Genomic DNA, 21,212 nt, shown 5'->3' with positions numbered 1-21,212 from the left:
GAAGGTAAGGTACTGACAAGAGAGGCGAGGTTGAGATGGTTTGGACACGTGAAAAAGAGGGGTCCAATGGGAGAAGGATGCTGAAGATGGAGGAGGTTTATGGATACGATGAGAGACGACATGCAGGTGGCAGGAGTCACAGAGGAAGGCGCAGAAACAGATGGAAACAGATGACCCGCTGCGGCGACCCTGATGGGAATTAGCCGAAAGAAAAAGAAGAAGTTATATCCTCCAAAAAGACATGAAGCCATTCTTGGTCATCCAACTCCGCCATTGGCTTCTCTTTCTCATTCATGAATAGTTAATCCTGGACTTAATTGAAAGAAAAAAAGCTTGTGCATTGCTCCTCTGCTCTAAGGGCAGACTTCAATGTGGTAGACTTTGTCCCCTTTACTTTTGGACAAAATGGTGTCAAATCGCCGATGGTTAGTGCTTAGGGTGGTAGGTGCTTATGCACAGCGGGTGGCTAACTGCTTTCTATTGTTTTCTAAGTACACATAACAAGCTGCTGGCACAGCAGGTGGCACAGACTGTGGTAAGGGAGAGTGTGGCGTGAGTGGCGAGACCAGCTGCCGTACACAGACACACAATACAATAATAAATGGTCATGATGAATTTACCCCCGCCACCCACACACACACACAAAATAAAATACAAATAATGAATAATAAGTTAAAACGTTTAAGTGGCCAGCAGTTTGACACCCCTGATGTAGGTGCTCCTATTTACCAGCATGGATGTCTCCTTTACAGTGAAAACTGTACAGTGGCATATGTTATTACCTTCAGCTGTATTTACCATCTATGACACAACAAGATGTCCGCTGTGAACATGGTCCCTCCTGCATGCAGTGCAGAAGCAGAAAATACCAGACTGTTTCATCCCCAAAAGCTGAGACATCACAAACACATGTTCATCTAACATTACTTATCAACAAGACTCAATAAACAAAACAGAATTTCATTGCATAAGCACAAACTATAGCACACAGAGAGATACTGTACAAGACTGCCGAAAAAGTACGATTTATAAGTAAATTTCACCAAATGCATTAATAGGCAATGTTTAGATAAACTCAGAAACGCTGCACTCACGTTGCGCCACGGAATTTAAGGTTTAGCAAGTTCATGAAATTATGAATGATATACTGTAGTGTATTTGCACATACAATTACAAAACATACAGACATTATTTGGTGGTGCTATGGCCATGCTAGAGCCCCCATTCGGTGTAATTATGTAGAATGTCCACAGTAGACAGTGACATTGAAAAGACTCTATGATGATGAGTTGTAGAGGATAGCAGTTTCTCTGATATGCACCATGACAGTAGAGGAGGAGCTGGATTAGAGACCAGATCAACCTTCTCTCCTTCTCTGCCCCAGGAGATCAGGCTAGAGGCTTTGGAGTGACGGCTGCTATGGGACTGTCCACAGGGAGAATGTGAGAGAGAGCAGAGTGTCAAAGAACACAGGAAGAGTGCAGTAAGTATGTAGTAGGACGAGAGAGAGAGAGAGAGAGAGAGAGAGAGAGAGAGAGAGAGAGAGAGAGAGAGAGAGAGAGAGAGAGAGAGAGAGAGAGAGAGATGGAAGGAGTGAGAGTAAGGGAGACAGAAAGGTAGTGAAGATGGAAGGAGTGAGAGTAAGCAAGAAAAAAGTAGGAGCCTTAGTGGGCTCTAGGGGAGGCTGAAGAAGGTCCTGAGAGGATAGATATATACACATCCTTCTGCCCTACCCATCCCATCCTATCCTCCCAGCCTCAGCTTTATCACACAGCATCAAAACAGGCTTCAGTCCCCAGAGAGCCTGGGCCCTTTTTCATCTGCTACCCTAGCTTCCCACGGCGGGCCGCATACACCCATAATCTGCTGCCGTTTCATGTCCGCACAGCACCAGAGGAGGATGAGGGACTGGAGCAAGTGGAGATCAATGAGCCTGGTACAGAGTTACGTACAGTATGTTTTGTGCGGCAAGGACACATACGGTTGTTACTGTTTTATTTACGTTTTCTAATAGTGCCATCTTGATGTAGGGAATAGCAAATAGATTGTGTGGATTCAGCCAATATTGAGAGATGTTGCAGAGTTGTGATAGATTGCTTGTGACCGTGAGCCGGTCAAGCAGAAGTTCGCCGGAGTTCTCAAAAGCTCATTTGTGCCCAGTAAAAATGTACTGTGCACTACTGAGCAGGATTTACGGTGCACTTTTGACTCTTGTAAGTTGTCGGGTTTACATAAAAACAAAGTCTTGTCTAATTCTAATGTGAAAGAGTTTTTGAAGCTTCTAAATACATGGTGACATAGAGATAGAGAACGGTTCAGAAGGTATTGAGTCTGTCAACAGCAGTAAACCAGGTCACAGTTACCATTTTGAGGAACTCCAACTTATCACAGTGGCATCACACCTCATAGTGTAAGACGCGATCTTGCATCCACCTCTGGAAACCGAACAATACCTTGCTCCCCGTGGAGTCGAAAATAGAGGATAAGGCAGAAGGAAACAGTAAACATGTTGCATTATACATTTAACAAAAGCACATTTTGGCTGAGTGTCATATGTACCTTGTTATTTAAGACGGTGCCAAGTGTCTGTGTGCCGATATCAAAGCGGGCTGGTGTACTGGCAGCCATCGGAGGGGGAGAGGCAGGGGAAAGAAACTGTGTCAGTGAAAGGGAACGGAGGCCACAAGAGGCTGTCTTCTAAACCAGGACTGATTGTACACGGATGGTGACTGGCAGTTCTGTGATTTGACTGCTTCTTATGCCTGATTTATACTTAATAGCGTGTGGGAGTAATGCACTAAAAATAGGTGCGTGACACCCATGCTCACCTAAGTATAACTCGGGTATTATTGTTCCTGTTCAAGCACACACACACAGAGCCATATTTAGCATGCAGGGATGCACACATAATGTACATAACACATGCACACATAACACACAGGATCATACACATGTGCATGTGTGCACACACAAACACCACAATCATGGACTGACCTCTCAAAGTCAGCTTCTGGCTGCTCCGGGAACAACCTCTGGTGAGACCAAGTACAATAAATTCAACAAAGATCTGGAAACAGGTGGATTAAGAAGAAAAAGGGAAAAAAGACAAAGGACAGAAAGAATGAGTTGATTGTGTCGGAATGAATAAAAAGGAGAGAAGTTTGCATTTGAAACTCCTGATCAAAGTCACTCCCACCGGAAGAATCACTAATGAGACATGTACTAGAGAGACAGGGAGAGAGAAAGAGAGAGAGACCGAGAGAGGTGGGGAGACAGAAAGAGAGAGGGGGAGGGAGGGGTAGAGAGAGAGGGAGTGAGGGAGCAAGCAGGGGCTGAGAAAGAAGGATGGATCAACACTCCATTCCTGCACAGAGAATGAGAAAAACAGAAAGTGAGAGAGGTGTAAGAATGGAGAGCATGAAGAAGGAACAAAAAGAACCGGGAAAAAGAATGGGCAAATGAAAGAATGCAAGGCAGAAATGACACTTGAGTTTCTACGGAGAGAGAAACAATGTATCCTGTGTTATATGGATAAGTGGGGGGGGTTTGAAGGGTGCGTTCAAGATCGTTTTAACGTCTTCACTGAGGGAGTGTCAGAGGAGAGACCAGGTTAATTAAACCCAAGAGACAGACGAGATAGAGAAAAGGGGGGGGGGGGGCAGACGGCAGAGGAACGGGGGGCACATTTGAATATGTCACCGAAATAGCAGGAGTGAGTCTAAGAAGATAGAGAGAACATGTTGACTATGTATTACACATTAAAAAGGACAGAGAAAGAGTGGAAGAGAAAAAGGGGACGGGAAATTAAGGTGTGTGTGTGTGTGGGGGGGTGGGCTCCTTGCTAATTTGCTCTTTCTCCCTGTCTGTCCCTCCTGTATGGCCCGTGCACTGGAGAATTTCTCTCAGTTATTAATGTTTGTCATTAGTCTCATTATGCTGGAGGACAGAGGGCTCACAGCTCCGAAAAAAAATAATATTTTTTATTATATATATGGGACAAATATTGACAATAGGCAGCTCCTGGGTATTGGGAGGAGAAGGGAAAGATGCAAACTATGTTAATGAATGGTAATTAACCACAGGGGCTTTGTCTCTCCTGGAGCCCCCCCCATGCTAAATTGGTCCCCGAGTTGCAGCGGGGAGAGACACAGTCCTGGACTTAATCCTTTATTACACAAAGATAAAGGGAGACGACATCATTAGCATATATCTGAGAGGAGGGGAACGAAGGAGCGAGGGAGGGAGGACGGGGGAGAGAAGGGGGGAGGTGGGAGTGGTGGTTGGCGTAGAGGGAGGTGGGATTAGAAAGTGGAATTATTTCTTGCTAATTCCTCAACGCAGGGCCCTACATATGGTTGTTAATTGTACATGAAGAAGAAAAGAGGGAGGGAGCGAGAAAGGAGAGAAAAAGAGAGAGTGATGGAAGGTGGGTGTACGGGAGTTGGGGATGGGGGGGTAAGAGGGAAAACAAATGCAAAAGCCAAACAGAGAGCTGGGAAGAATGAGAGAAAAAAAGAGAAAGTAGGGTGATTAGGGCAGAAAGAAAGAAAAGGGAGAGAGAGAGAGAGAAGGGTGATTAGAAGGAGGGGAGAGAGAGACTGAGTGGTCTCTGGTGTGGGACGCCCCAGCTCAAGGACAGGAGACCTGGTCCACGGGTTTGATATTCCAAATGAATAATAAAAGACAGAAGGAAAGAAAGGGAAATGAACAGAGAGACCGAGAGATAAAAGAGGTTGAAGGTAGCTGTGTCAAGGGTGAAACCACACTCTCCGAGTGTACCACTGTGTTGTGTGCGTGTGAGTATGGGAGGGTGGGTTACACACTTGTACGCGGACCCCTCGTTAATGATGTCAACAGCGGGGGTCGCTCGTTAGCGAGCAGAACCATGGGGATGGTCCGACAGTCAGCTGTCAATCACGTGGGGAGCGGGAACCCTGCCGGCCAATGACGAACAGCTTCAGTGGCCATGGCGGACCCGACTGACCGAATGAACTGCTGGAATGAACCCTGCACACAAAAGGCATCATTTAGCAGTGTCAGACAATACATTTACATTTTCAAGAAATGTTTGCTGATGTTCTTCTCCAGTTTGACTTAGGAAATGTGGGAACAGGATTTCACCACCACATACTGACTGGTACGACCCCTTAACACAAGACACAGGACATTTAGGTATTTTGGTTTATATTTTTATTTTTTATTTTTTGTGATTGTGAGTGACTTACTGTATGATGTGTGAGCAGGCAGTGATCCACTCGCCATCATCACAATTTGAATGACATACATATGAAATGTTTGAATTAATCCAAAACACAGACATAATTTAGCAAAATGCATTTACTTATTTTAGGCATTACTCTGACACTGTTACTCAGGGGGAATTAAAATTAGTGCCATAAGTAGGGTCTCAGAGCGATGCAAAATAACAATAATAACAATTGGAAACAATCTTTACTTAAAAACCACACTATTTGTAACATACAGTAATTACCTACAGTAGTGCAACATCGAATAACTAAGTCCTGTGCATTGCCGTAGTGGTTGTACAGCATCTCTCTAAGATCAGTAAGGCACAGCATCATGGCTGAGGCTATTACAGTGAACATATTGCACTGTGCCTGTACTCCTGACTTTCTCAAAGTGTCGACGAGGCACTGTTAGGTCAAGACCCTGCACCCTGAGGTCCATGAGATCCCAAATAAATTAGGGAGGAGAAGTCAAAAAGAGATTGGAAGAGAGAGAGAGAGAAAAAGATCATGTCCAACTTTTAAGCATTTGCGTAAGCACTTGCCTTATCACTCTGGGTCTTTGCGTTTTGGGAAAGAGAGAGAAGGATCAGGGGGGGAGAGAGAGAGAGAGAGAGAGACGAGCGTGGTAAATTAGCTTGGCGCTAAAGGGGGCCCTGTCTGATAGACAGAGTGCGCTAAGTGCTAACTGCAGATGTCGAGGGCTCATTTACAAAAGCCTGGGCTCTCTGCTCACTGCTGCGCTGAGTGAGCTGAGCTGGCCCTGGAGTGAGTCGACAGCGCCGTTCCCTCACACATGTATATTGGTGCTGTTTCTCCTTGGCCTGGCTTGGATCGCCACGGCCTGGGCCCGGCCCTGGCCCCCACTGAGAGGAGGGGGAGGAGGAGAAGAAAGGAGGGAGAGGAGAGAAGTGGATGACAGTTTTTTTTTCCCTGAGCCTCAGCCCGGGGAGTCAGGCGTTTTCGCTGACTGGTGTTGCGAGCGCGGCCAGCTCTTCTGTCAGCACTTTCCTCTCCTTCATCTTCACGCACACAGCCTCCATTAGCTGGCCAGCAGAGGGGATCTGCAGGGGGAAGGAGAGGTGGGGAGAGGAGAGGAGGGATAGAGAGAGAGAGGGATGAAAGAGACAGAAAGAGGGGTGTAGGGGAGGTGGCAGGGGGAGATGGGTTAGAAAGAAAGAGGAAAACAACAACAGGAAGAAAAAAGGCTGTGTTTTTAATACCTGGCAGTTTTTCTTGTCTCAAAAGACGGCCTGTTTGCTGGTTTTCGGTGGGCCAGACAAGGGAGACTCACTGGCAGATTGGGCCCGAGGACTTTCTAGAAACTTTTGAGGGACTGTCTTATATCAAAAACCCCTGAACTCTATGTTCAGGGGTTTTTGATATAAAAGCATTTCTCAAAATAGATTACACAGCAGCTGCTTTACAAAGGCATAACAATAAGTCTAGCATGCCACTTTGTTCCGTCCTCAGCTTCCATGGATGATCACTCAAAACACTTAATTTGCTGAATCAGTGATACTACGTGCACAGTCTGTCCATTGCATTGCCTTGGGACCTGTCATCCCCTGTACCATGTGTGTTAGTAGGAGCCAATGTCTCGATGGGAAAGTGTTGAGATATTCCTGCAGTGGTGTCACCAAGACAAATTTGGGTGCAGTTATTGGACAGTGGAAATAAACAGACATACGGTAGAAGATTATTTTCCAAGAGGACTGTGGTTTCAAACCAGGGCAACACAGGAAGGAAAGCTGACAAAGGGGAGGGCCCTACTTTAAAACCACATCCAGAATCTCTAAAGTTTGGAGTTCTCCCTGCGTGTGGTTTCCTCTGCTGTGTGTGGGGCGGGCGAGTAACAGGAGGAGGCAGGAATGGAGAGAAGGAGAGAGCAATGAGAGAGAGAGTGAGGGAAAATAAGAGAGGGAGAAAGTGAGAGGGAATGGGCCGTCTTCACCTCTGCACTCCTGTTTTTTTATTTTGTTTCTTCTGAACAGACACAAGGACTTCCTGGTGATTAGTGCAGAACGATCAAAGGCACACATACAGGCAGGATCAGACATAAATATTCACACTTCTACACAGAGCTGGGCAAACAAACCCTCAGTGACTTCCCCAAGTCACATGGTCAGAGATGAGACGTGGACCGACCAGACTCACCATGGCATCGGAAATATTACACCGTCTCTCGGATGATTTTTAAACTTTTACAGAAAGGATTGCAAAAACATAAGGCACTGTCTGAAATATCTGGAGAGAGGCTGGCGCAATTCAAAAGCAGTGGAACAAAGTAAAGTTTTGTTTTTTTTAATCTCTGCCAGGAAATCATGCATTCGCCCCTGTCTGTGTGTATGTGTCTGTCTGCAGCTAGTCTTGCAATCTGCTAGGCTGATCAGCGTAATATTTGTTGTGCAAACTGACTGCAGGAAAAGGACCTTAATTCTTAAATATTTTTCAAATCAGTCAATAACTATGTCAACTGTAACCCGGGGCCATGAGATTAGAGTCCTAACTAGCTAATTACTTCTGTCCCTCCAACGTGTGGGATGTACCAGAAGTAGCCAATCACAGACATGCACATTTTGTGGTCCAAGCCACCACAACTCAACTCCCCCTTTTACACCTTCCACATGGAGTCTAAAACATTATTTTACACATGAAATCCTCTTCCTGCCCCCTAGTTACTGTCCTCACAAGACTGCTTTAAAAAAAACATGGTTTCAGTTTGCCCTTGCATTCTGTCCATTAGAAATAACCCCCTCACCACTGGTTCGTTTCCACCTGACTAAAACCCAATATGGACCCATCGTTCTTTGCAATTTTAGACCTATCTCTAACTCCCATTTCCGTTTCAGAGAATGTTGTGTATAAACAGCTTAGTGAGTATTTGAACACCAACGCAGTTAGGGGTTAAAGTGTCTTGCTCAGGGACACCGCAATATGTTGAGCTTTAGGTTAGGGTTTAGGTAATCAACTTGGCATTTTGGCACAGATGAAGTATAGTCTGATTTCAAGATTTTGATTATTTACGGCTCAGTCTAGCATCCTCCAACATCACAGACTTTTAAACACAGGAGAACATCCTGAGATCCTCAGGCAGGGCCCTTCAGGTCATTCCAAGAAAACAACAGCCACCTAGGGCCCCTGTTAGGATAACCTGCCTGAGGATATCAGGCAAGTAAATTCAGTGTTCTCTTTTAAATCACTTCTTAAAACATACTTATATAAACTTGCTTTTACTACCTCATTACAGTCTATGTTGTCTAGATACCACATCGCCATACACCGATTTTGCACGCGGGGGTGTGTTGGTCTTGAGATGTGGTTTGCCGCGATCAGGTCGCAATGCTATTGCGCTTCAAGTTAAGACCAGCTTGTTTTTATTAATGTAATGCCCAAAACACACCCATGATTCTTTCAGGGCCCTTCGTGCAGGGCCTAGACACATAAACATAAACAGCACCATTGTGCTGGACACACCCCCACGGCGCAAATTAAGACCATATACCATGGCACAATGTTCCGCTGTTAAAATAGGGCCCTTAATGTCCGTGCACATTCTTTCCCCCCTATTCTCTATCAATTTAGTCATTATGCCAATTAACCCTCCTCACACATTTCTGTGTTGCCACTGCTATCACACCCTACTGGCTATCCTGCCAGTGAGGACCCCCCTCCTGAAGGATGTAGCGCCTCCGTCCTACTACTTCCGTTTAATAACCCCCGCTGACAGGCACCACCCTAACTCATGTGAGTTGCTAGCGCAGCGGCGGCAAACCCCGCACGGTTTGCCTTCCCTAAACACGGCCAATTCAATTGGGTTCGTACCGACGCTCCGCCTCTAGCCGGATGCACCGCGGTGGATTCCAAACCCTACACTCCATGCTGGTGGACCGATACTTCACCCCTGCACGTCTGCGCACATTCAACACTATGCGAGCTGTCTTAACTAGGTCTTTAGGCCCTTTCACAGAGTTTAGACTGCTGATGATCGTTAAAGCAGAGAGAAAGATGGCGAGCGGTAGATAATGAATGTAACTGAGAGAGAGAGAGAGAGAGAGAGAGAGAGAGAGAGGGAGGAAGACAGTAGAGACGACCATGGCTGTAGCCAGCTATGAGGTCACCAAGGTCTGGACCTCGGTAATTATTAATTATTATAATCATAATCATTTAATATTACAAAAATATAATTTGAAGCAGTATAACATTATAAATAATCAGGGGTTGGAAATGTCTCCTTTGAGTGTTTGCCTGCGAGCTGAGCTGTGTGTGTGTGTTGGTGTGTGAGCTGGCTCGACCCCTCCCACCAAGTACTCCACTGACTGGTGTGAAACACTGACAGATATCAAGCATAGCGTAGGCAGCCTACTGCGTGTGGTACGGTGTAATCCGTCAACTCCATGGTCACCTCTCACCACAGGAACTCAGTCAGACCACAGGGATTAACCCATTAAGACCTGAGAGGCAGATTCTACAAATGCCGTCTAAATCAGTAGTTCTCAAGCTTTTTCGTGTCAAAGACCACCAAAATGATATATATATTTGGCCACGGACCCCGATCTGAAAACGTTTTGTGCCAGAGACCCCCAGAAGAGAAGATTTGTGTACAAAATAATAATATTCAAAGTTTTTAAAACGCAGATGTACAAGTGAGATTGTATATCTGATATGTTTAAATAGCCAACGCTAAAATCAAAAATTACACAAGGCAAAAAATTGACATATTTTTTTGTGAGGCAAAGTTTTATTCTATTTGCTAAATAGCATGAAAGCAAGAAACACTAGCTCTGTTTTCTAAATGATAAGCAAAATATGTAAAATGATCATGTTTTGGTATTATCGTTCTAAACCCATGTTCATGCTGTTCTATACAGCCAACCAGTTGAAGCAAAATGTACGAGATTTTACATAAGATATTTGTGAACATGTATTCTATTGTTAGTTTGACCAAATCAAATAATTCTGACATTAAATATCTATTATTATTATTATTATAGGGCTTGACTTTACCAACCACATGATGCAGACACAAGCCAAGCTAAATCAGTCATGGTGACGAGAACTTTAATCTATGAAAGCATTTTAAGTAATCCACAAAACCTGCATCATGTCAGATGATCGTAAGCATTTGACTTCCGCTCTGTGGATTTCAAAATAAAAGGTGTTGATTGGCTATTTTTTAAACTTTCTGAAAATGTGCATATATGACGTGCCCGAAATAACGACACAAGGTTGAAAATGGTTAAGTCTGTCTATGTTTTATAAATATCATACACACACACACACACACACACACACACACACACACACACACACACACACACACACACACACACACACACACACACACACACACACACACACACACACACACACACACACACACACACACACACACACACAGACACGCACACTCACCTCTTCATTAGAGAGAAGAGCATGAGACCCTGTGGGCTGAGAGGAGTGTGTGTGTGTGTGTGTGTGTGTGTGTGTGTGTGTGTGTGTGTGTGTGTGTGTGTGTGTGTGTGTGTGTGTGTGTTATTTGTGTATCTGTGAATTTGTGTGAGTCGGTGTCTGGGTGTATAAATGGCTCTACATTATGTGTGTGCCTGTGCATCTGTGTGTGTGTGTGTGCGCGAGTGTGTGTCCCAGTGCTGGGCGCATCAAACACACAGCCCTGGTCCTCAAAGAAATACTCCAGCACTGTTACTGCTGAGACATCTCCCTATGTCTGCATGGACCCCCAGAGACAGAAAGAGACACACACACACACACACACACACACACACACACACACACACACACACACACACACACACACACACACACACACACACACACACACACACACACACACACACACACACACACACACACACACACACACACACACACACACACACCTAATCAGCTAACTCCACTTAGAACGCTACTAACTAAGCAAACAAACTCACTAAAATAGAGACAGAGCCACAAGCAGCATCATTAGAAGGAAAACAACACTAACACATGTACACACATTGTATGGATGAGGCACCGTACTGTTGTAGGATAGGACAGCCAGAGGAGGGGCAAGACAGGAGAGGACAAAAGAGGACACTAACGGAAAGGAACAAAGGAAAGGACATGAGAGGACAGGGCAGGACAGGAGAGGATGGGACAGGACCATGAGAGTAGAGGAGATGAGATTAGAGGAGAGGACATGACAGGAGAAGAGGGGACAGGAAAGGACATAAGAGGGGACAGGAAAGGACAATGGAAGAGGGGACAGGAAAGGACATGAGAAGAGGGGACAGGAAAGGACATGAGAAGAGAGGACAGGACAGGACAGGATATATGCTAGATTTTCCTACACAGCCATTCCCTCTATAGGTCCCCTGGGACAGTGCTAGCTAAGCTCAGATACACCTGCTATCCTAAATCCCCATGGGTCCCTTAAGGCAGTTGCTAGCGACTAGTGCTACTCTACAGCTGATTTAGCGGGGCCCCCTGTCCCCTTTGGCAGAGCGAGCTGGCGTCAATGCAAGGCTACGGTGCCTGGCTGGCCCTTTTCTGCAGGAGGCCCCCCCCTGTCCCCCTTGGCAGTGCTACAAGAGCTACGCTAACTTACAGCCATTACTATTCAACAGGCCCTGCAGAGAGGACCTTTTGTTAGCTATGATTTCATTAGCACGCCCAGGTGGTGAACTGACAGCGTAAGCCGGTGAAACTGACAGGGTGCTCCTGTGACCGTTTCTGTTTGTGTGCTTGCATGTCCGAGTCTCTATTTGTGTGCATGTGTATTTTGCGCCTGTGTTTGTGTATATGCAATGCATTCGTGTCCGAGTCTTTGTTTGTTCAGCCTGATCGCCAGAGAATTAGTATACATTGCACGGATTTGTGCACGTCATTCCGTGCATAGTCGCCTAGAAACCCCCAAATTCCGTGCATATGTACGGGGAGTCCCACGGTGGGCGTAACCAGTCGCAACCCGGAAAAACCAGGAAGTAGAGCAGTCCCCACAACAAAATTTACGATTCTGTGCCTATCGGTACGTAACTCAAACGCCGCTGAGTAGGCTCAAGGGAATGTCGCTATGTTCAGGACGGCAACTCGCGCGCTTTAGCGCGCTCGGTGGTCCTTCACAAAGCGACAATTCCCTTGAGACTGCGCGGCTCCGAAATGGTTTAGTCACAATGGGGGAGATGCGAGGCGGCTATGCACGGAATTTGTGGTTTTCCAGTAGTCTATGCACGGATTTTGAGAAACGCTGAAAAACGTTCAATGAGAACGTTTCCTCTGGCGATCGGGTTGGTTTGTTAGTGTGTGTTTTGTACCTGTGGTTGTGTGTTGTGTGTGCATGCGATAGCGCGTGAGTGTGTGTGTGTCCTGAACCCGTGTGGCATAAATATGTGTGATCATACATGTGTGTGTGCACGTGTGCCTCTAAGGTGAGGGTCTCTGAGCAAAAGGTGTTTTTATGAGCCAATTAAATGACATTGGTATTCTTTGGCCGCGGGCGCACCTTGAGGCTGGGAGCGGGCTCAATGCTACAACACTCCTGTGACCGCTGTCAAGGTAGTGTGGTTATTGTAGTGGCATCGCGTATGGCATCTTTTCTCTTAACCGATCGATCATCCCCCCCCCCCCCTCTTGTCTTCTCTGTCTCTCTCTCTCCCTAGGAGCAAATTAACGCAATTGATTTCAAGGGCCCAACTTGTGGTGGATGTCTAAATGATGAGAGAACTAGATGGTGGAAGGAGAGATGGGAGAATTAGAGAGAGAAAGTGATAAGATGAGGAAAGAGAACAATAGAGAGAGGGAGAAATATAAATAGATACGGACAAACAGACAGACATGGATGGACTGATGCATACAGTGGATAGAGAGCAAGAAACAACTGTGGAGGGGACAAAATGGAGTCAGAGGAAGTCAGAGATTAATGTAAAAAAATACATGAATTCATACTGAAAGATACTGTTTATGAGTTTTTTCTTACTTACTTAGGCACTTTATAAGTGTTACTCAATTATTCACTGGCCTTCCCGGCCACTCAATACTGTGTCCAGTATAGTAATTACATATGTAAACCCCCCACAAGTTCAACAAGTTTAATTAAATGCATTGCAGATGTAGAGGCTTTACTTTTTGTGTAACTTACCGATGCTGAACAGCATCAGAACAAGACTGATACATTTATTAACAAATGCATTTGTTGGATAGATGGAAATACACACACATCCTGAGGAGAATGAGGTAAAGTTTTTCACCACCAGTAGGTCAGGGCACAAACTTTAACAGAAGAATATAATGTTCTCTGATAAGTCAGGTCCCAACTTCATCATAAAAACAATCCTGTACCATGGTGTGAAAAAAAAAACAGGTGAGAACCATGACTGACTAACTATCAGCCAGTTTGATGCTAGCACTCATGTTTCTCCTGTTCTATCTTTCTGTCCCTTTCTTCCTGCTAGAGATGCTATCTTCAATCTAGGCCACCATTCAAGGTAACAGGGGAAGTAGTTACTGTACTTTTCATGATCACAGAGGGAAGGGGGAAAAAACAGCTCTCTGATCTTTGATCTTCTCACTTTTGTTTGAAAATCAAATTTATCAAACGGGGGAATAATGAAACAACACAAACAACAACACCACGAAGGTAGGGAAAGAGGGAAAAAAAGCACAAAGGCACCCTACTATAAAGACTTGCATTTGATTATCCCCGATAATGAATATGTCACAGTTGCAAGGAGGCGCGCAGGTAAAGAAACCACCAATGCGCCAACGAGACCCTATTCTCTCTCTCTCTCTTCAGTAATTACCTTCCCCTGCAGTGGAATGGTTCCCTCTCTCCCTTCTCCCCTTCAGGCCACAGGAGACTGATATGAAAGGGAATTGGACACTTGGGGCCACAGATACTGTAATTAAAACAATCTCTCCTTTTCTTGATACGTTGTTTGGGCGTGGGTGGGGGTGGGGGGTAACATTCAGGTCTGTGTGCAACCTGCGTTTGTTAGGGATCTGACCTAAATACACCCCTAAGATTAAACACACACAGGAACGCACACCGGGTCTTTGTTTCACGGTTCACACTCATTAGGCGTGGAAAATTAGGTGATTTGGATGATCATGGGGTTGTGTGGGAGGTTTAAATATAGCTGTGATAGCTGTTAGTGATATCTATATAAAAGAAATACAAGCTTTTAGCTAGTCTGTGGATAGACAGTCACAGCAGCATGACCTGTGCTGTGGTGCAGTGTATTGAGTATAATTTATAACAACTGTGTATCTACTGTGTATCTACCAGTGACAGGAATGAAAAAGAGAACACCACCTCTGTATCTCTGAATAGTGACATAATAAACTTGGCACTAGCACCCTTCCAACGAACAACATGGCTCATTGCAAACGTGCTGTGCTGCAAGACAAGCGAGGCTCTGCCTGCACCAACTTCCCCAAAACAAGTTGAAATATTTTGCAGGTCTGCACAGTGACAGAAAATCAAGAGTGTACTTCCTGTTAACAGTGAAGCATTTTTTTCCAAACGCCCGTACTGGTTCTGCCTGCAGCAACTAACCCCATAGAAACACCATTGTAGAGGTATGCCTCTGTAGGGGTACAGTGAGCATGACAACTGAGAGCATACTGGCCACTTTGCAGCATTGCTATGCTGTCAAGGCGCTGTGCTTGAGAGATGAGGCTGACGACAGTGGCTTTGCTTGCAGCAAGCATGAGCATACAAATACATAACACCTCTGTTGTGCCTGTCTGGCGACATACTGTAGTGTGCAGGTCAAATCGAGAGCACACACCTGATGTGCAACATGGCTTCATCAGCAATGTGCTGTATTGTACAGCAGGCCTGGTACAAGTGGTCCTGCCTGCATCAACGTCGACAGACAGAAATGGTGTCTTGTCTCAACATATACAATCCGACCGATATGTCTGACTTATAGTGTCAGGTAGCCTGGAAACCAGAAGAATCTGCCAGTGCAAAAATATATATCTACGCAGTGACAGGGGTGTCAGGGGCTTTGTCAGAGTACCCGTTGTACCCGTCTTTGGGTACAACGGGTTTGTTTATGGTCATGTCTAAGTGACGTGGCCATGGTCTACCCGCCCACCAGCCAATTTTAATAAATATATATATATATATATATACACACACATATACACACACACACACACACACACACACACACACACACACACACACACACACACACACACACACACACACACACACACACACACACACACACACACACACACACACACACAGTATTGAGAAGCAGGTGAAATCTAGACCAATAGTGTCTGCCAGCTGCCACTTCCGCCCACAGACACAGAAACGACCAAGTGATGTGTATACAAAGTATACAACAAAGCCTGCTGTTCAGTGAGAAAACGTCCACTTCAATTACTGATTCACTTTCGTGCGTCCACATCAAGAGGGGATTTACTGTATAGTGTATACATGTGGTCCATAGGGCAAGTCTGTAGGTTTCTTCACTGTAAAGAACGGACTGACGGTACTAACAGTAACACAAGACAGTGTCTGGTATTGCTAGTTAGATAACTAGATAATGAGCTGAAATAGGTAGTGCCGTTTCCGTAATGAGTGGGTGGTGAATGCAGAGCAGGCCACGGCCTGCTTTGGCATTATAATCCTCATAATAGCAACTCTAAACTGGCACTCAGTGGCCCCTGGGGGCCATCTCCACATACTAACTGCCACCCCGCCCCCCCAAGTACCTACTGTACCACTGTTCCACTGTCACATTTACAGTACAAAGGCTCAGCCTGAGTCCCCACCGCACATATTATTCACACACTCAAACACAGAAAAACAAACACACATGTACAGACAATCAGAGAGTGGCTGATTTAATTACCCCAGTCATTAAACGAGGCTTAATTAGAGTCGCTTTCCATTCATAGGGAAGTTGAGGGGGACTCGGAGCTGTTCCTTTGTCATTACGGAACTGTAATGAGACACACACACACACACACACACACACACACACACACACACACACACACACACAACACAACCCCTCATGCTGCAAACGACACCAACAATAGAAATCTTTCTCACTGTGCTGGCACTGTGAATCCTTTGATATAGTTAATTTAGAGTGTTAACGAGTCAATGCCCTACGGAGGCGGCAGCATGGCCGGAAGCCTGGGTAACAAGCCTGGAAGAGATGTGACATCAACAATGTCTGTTTTTAGCTCATAGGAATTAATGCCACTCTTGGTCCCATAAATTAGCATTTTATTCTGCTGAAGTAATTCTTGCAATTGAAACTACAAGAAGCAGCATAGGCTATGTGGGGCGTCCGGGTGGTTCAGGGGTAGAGTACCTGGCCACCACCATTGTGAGTTTGGGTCCTGCGCAGTGCCTCCAGCTTGGCCGGTCACTCCAATATGGTCACCGCCAATATGTGTATTGAACACATATTGGCGGTGTTCACTGGTGGGAAGCTGGCAGGGGAGGGCAATCTCTTTCTCTCTCTCCTGTATGCAACTCCAACAGGTTCCATACAGGATATCCTCTTACTCCGTATGCGTTATATCCTGCAGGTGAAACTCAAAAGTGTCACGTGCAAAAAAACAGCTGGCGAGGCGACTACATGTTTATTACACGAGACATGTGGTTGTAATGTCTACATCCTCCCCAAGATCGAAAAGTAGGTGTTAGCAGTGACAGGGATGGACTTCTATACTAGGGATACTAATGGATGGAATTGGCAATGACAAAATTGGGAGAAAGATGAAAAAGAAAAAGAAAACAACTGAAAGCACAAATGAGCTGCCCAGATATATGGATAATCGAGATGACTGGAGACGCCGATGGAGGGCTTGTTTGAGGACGACGTAGAGAGAGAATTAGCAGACTAATTTATATCTTGCCAGTTGACTAATATGCACCACTTCATAGGCCACTGATGAAAGACATTGCATTATTGCACTCTGAACCATGGTTGATTGTATCTTTCTCGCCAATTAGAAGCGCTCAGCACGTTCTCCTCTATGTCCAGTATGCTGCAATGTTTGTGTGCTTGTTATGTTATGCAGGCTGATGGGGAGTGATGTAGCTCTCCCTGGGGTGTGATTGGGAGTTAAATATTAGCAGGCCCTCCGTGTCACCAGTGCACCAGTAAACCAAACCAACCTGCTCCCATAAAAATCTGAGTACAGTCGATGACTTCTTAAATGTTATTGTGCCATGAGGCTTAGATAGACCCGGATAGCTTCACGTGTACAGTATGAGTGTGTGTATGAAATGAGTCTGAAAAATGATCTAAGGGGGAAGCGTGCATGTTCGAGTATATGTACGTGTCTACTTGCTCGTGCACGGACATGGGCATACACATGTGCGTGTATGTGCCCCCCCCCTTCTTCATTACTGGCCGGCTGGAGAAAGCCAGTCATTTCCCTGGCTTCATAAAGACTCTGCCCATTAAATCCTACCTCCAGTCAATAATTAGGACTCCACAAATAAACCAAAGGCAATTAAATCGATGCTACCCGGGGTCCCGCGTCTTGGACCCCGTGGCTCTTGCGGACACTCTATCTTCAGCCGTCTAGGCCCTTTATTTGTGGCGGGTGGGTTGTGGCCGGTGGTGGAGCCCTAGAGTACGGATCAGTAAAGTACCACCCTCCTACACCCACTCCAACCCTCCTAGCCTCACCCTGCCCCGGCCAGCTCACCGTTATTAGACAGCCGTGATCCCAGGACTATGGCTGCCTATAGTGGCTCTCTACTGAGGGATGCCAAGCTTGATTTCATTAAATCACCATGTGTGTGTGTGTGTGTGTGTGTGTGTGTGTGTGTGTGTGTGTGTGTGTGTGTGAGAGAGAGGAGAGAATGAAGAGGAAATTAATGCAATGTTTCATTTTGGTTTCCGGTGGACTGTGGGGCGGGTGGTGAGGCAGAAGGGAGGGAGATATTTCTGGAGATGTTGAGGTTTTAATGCGCCTGTTTGAGGCAGGGGAGCTGCTACTGTTGCTGAGGAACACAGGGAGGGGTGGGGGGGGGGGCTAACTTAACATGCAGTCACACTGCATCTTACGGAGCTCTCTGTTTGCCTGTTTTTCTCCTGTCTACATACCGACCAATAACCGCCTCCCATCTTTGCTTCCACTTCTCTCATTTCTCTCTCTCTCTTCCACTGTTAGCCAGCGTGTCGAGGCTGGGGCTGTCTCTCTCTTCCTTGTTATGTTGACATGTGGCTAGGGTGGGTTGACAGTGACGGGGAACAACGGGCCACACACACACACACACACACACACACACGCACATGCGCACACACACACACACACACACACGCAGGTGCACACACTGTCTTCTGTCAGACCCACACAGACACAGTGAGTGATGGCTGTACTATTGACAGGGCCACAGAGTTAATAAAGTGCTGTCCCACTGGTGGCTCCATTAGGCTCTGACAGTGACAGGACAACCGGGAGTCTACACACACACACACACACACACACACACACACACGCTGAGACACAGACACACACACGTGCATCCAGTGACAGCCAGCCAGTTGAGGACATGCATCTCTCTCTCATCTTTCCACTCGCTTGGTCTATTTCTGTCTCTGAGCCTTTTTAACTGGTAGAATAAGACTGTGTGTGTGCACGGCCAAGGAGAATTGATATTATATCACTATCAGGAGTGTGTTATTAGTGTCACGGGTAGAGTGACAGCTTCACACATGTTCTGCTTGAAGGTCCTTTTCATAAGCCAGGACATGAAGACAGAGGGCAAGTTAAGACATAAGGATGAGGCCCTCGTTAGCCAACACAGCATGAGGCTTTATTCACACAGCAGACATTTTGTTTGTACGTCATACTCGGAGGGCTGACGGGGTGGAGAGTGGGAGTCTATTCTATTTCACATACAGTATGACACACTCATTACTCGTGGTCATATCAGAACAGAACAGAACAGAACAGAACAGAACAGAACAGAATAGAATAGAATAGAATAGAATAGAATAGAATAGAATAGAATAGAATAGAATAGAATAGAATAGAATAGAATATTGTCTTCATGGGTGGAAATTTGCATTTAGGTTCATATATGAAAACCAAAAACCAAATTACTACTAAAATAAATAAATGTGTGTTACAAGCATCTAGAATATCTCTAACTCTAATGGTAGAGTCATTAACAGCACGCACACGCACGCACGCGCACGCACGCACACACACACACACACACACACACACACACACACACACACACACACACACACACACACACACACACACACACACACACACACACACACACACACACACACACACACACACACACACACACACACACACACACACACACACACACACACACACACATTTAGCCTAGCCGCTGTCTCCTCAGCAAGGGAGATTTTATAGCAGCAGAAAACTGCCCTTGATAACTGGAGAGAGAGAGAGCGAGAGAGAGAAAGAGAACCGTGTGTCCCCTGGCGATGTGACAGTGTGTTTATTAGGCCGAGCAGTGAGAAGAGGAGGCCGCCAGAGGAACAGAGAGGGAGGGAGGGGAGGGAGAGGGGGAGGAAAAACGAGAAAAAAAAGAAAGAAAGAAAAACACAACAAGACAGACTTGAAAGGGGATAGAAAAAGTCTGGTGGTGGAGAAAGCAGAGAGAGGAGGAGGGTTGGGTAGAGGTGTGTGTGCGTATGTGTGTGTGTGTGTGTGTGTGTGTGTGTGTGTGTGTGTGTGTGTGTGTGTGTGTGTGTGTGTGTGTGTGTGCACTCGCGTATGTGTGTGTGTGTGTGTGTGTGTGTGTGTGTGTGTGTGTGTGAGTGTGTGTCTGTGTGTGTGCGTGCGTGTGTGACCGGGTCTCCTTGGGGACCCAGGGGCTAGTCTCAACCTTGTCATCATCCTTCGCTCTTCTCTTCCTCTCCGTCTTCACTCCACCCCCACGCCTGCACCTCCCCCCGCCCCCATACCCCCTCCACCCCTCTCCTGCCCACGGAAAACGTCGATAGCGAGGGCTGGCGGTGCCGAGGTCTCTGGTGGACGCTAGCTCATTCTCCCAGCATCGACAGGCTCCGCCAAATCAATATTTAGTTCCCCACTAACAAGCTGCCTCGGGGTCTGAGCCAGAGAGAGACAGAGAGAGAGAGAGCAGGAGACAGAGGGAGAGATAGATAGGGAGAGAGAGAGAGCAAAGAAGGAAGGAAGGAATGTGGGACAGTGGAGGATGGCAGAGAGAGAGAGAGAGAGAGAGAGAGAGAGAGAGAGAGAGAGAGAGAGAGAGAGAGAGAGAGAGAGAGAGAGAGAGAGAGAGGGAGAGAGCGAGAGAGAGAGAGATGGGACCAAGGGCTGTCCAGCTTGAAGGGAAAAACATGGATTGAGTGAAGTTGTATGCTGTGTGTGTGTGTGTGTGTGTGTGTGTGTGTGTGTGTGTGTGTGTGTGTGTGTGTGTGTGTGTGTGTGTGTGTGTGTGTGTGTGTGTGTGTGTGTGTGTGTGTGTATGAGAGAGAGAGAGAGAGAGAAAGAGAGAGAGGCTGGGAGGAGGGAGGGATGGAGGGGTGAAAAGGTCAGGGGAAGATCTGGGGAAACGAGTGAGAGGAGTCTGGTGTGTCGCGGTGCGGAGGCGACGCATGAGTGCCTGCGGCAGGCCCTGACAAGAGCGTGCGCGCGCACGCAAACACACACACCACACACACACGCTCTCAATCATACACACATATCACAGCGGTCAGGCATTGACAGCACTCCAGGAGATGAATGGCTGAGCACACGGGAAAAAAGTTACAAACAGTATACACACACACACACACACACACACACACACAGGATATTTTTGAACATATAAAAAAAGATATATACACATGCATTCTGAAAGAGTTTGATTTGTAGATGCTGTTTGGAAATTGTAGGTCTGTTTCACTCCTACATGCCCCAAACAGTTCACAATCACTTATCTACAGTATATCTGTCAGTGTTAGTCTTTCTACA

General features: G+C 46.1%; 1 protein-coding gene across 1 annotated transcript in view; it reads right to left on the bottom strand.

Annotated features, from left to right (window-relative positions):
• Positions 1-5,245: 5,245 nt before the first annotated feature.
• cntln (centlein, centrosomal protein) overlaps positions 5,246-21,212 on the bottom strand; it is a 147,714-nt gene continuing 131,747 nt past the window's right edge. The window contains exon 26 of the mRNA XM_084046775.1: positions 5,246-6,310. Within this exon, the coding sequence (XP_083902901.1) occupies positions 6,200-6,310 (111 nt within the window). The 3' untranslated portion in view covers positions 5,246-6,199. The remainder of the gene's footprint in view (positions 6,311-21,212) is intronic.

This window comes from Gymnoscopelus microlampas (genome assembly GCF_963454915.1).
Source record: "Gymnoscopelus microlampas genome assembly, chromosome: 2".
In the NCBI taxonomy this organism is placed as follows: domain Eukaryota; kingdom Metazoa; phylum Chordata; class Actinopteri; order Myctophiformes; family Myctophidae; genus Gymnoscopelus; species Gymnoscopelus microlampas.
This window is presented reverse-complemented; position numbering and strand designations above follow the sequence as displayed.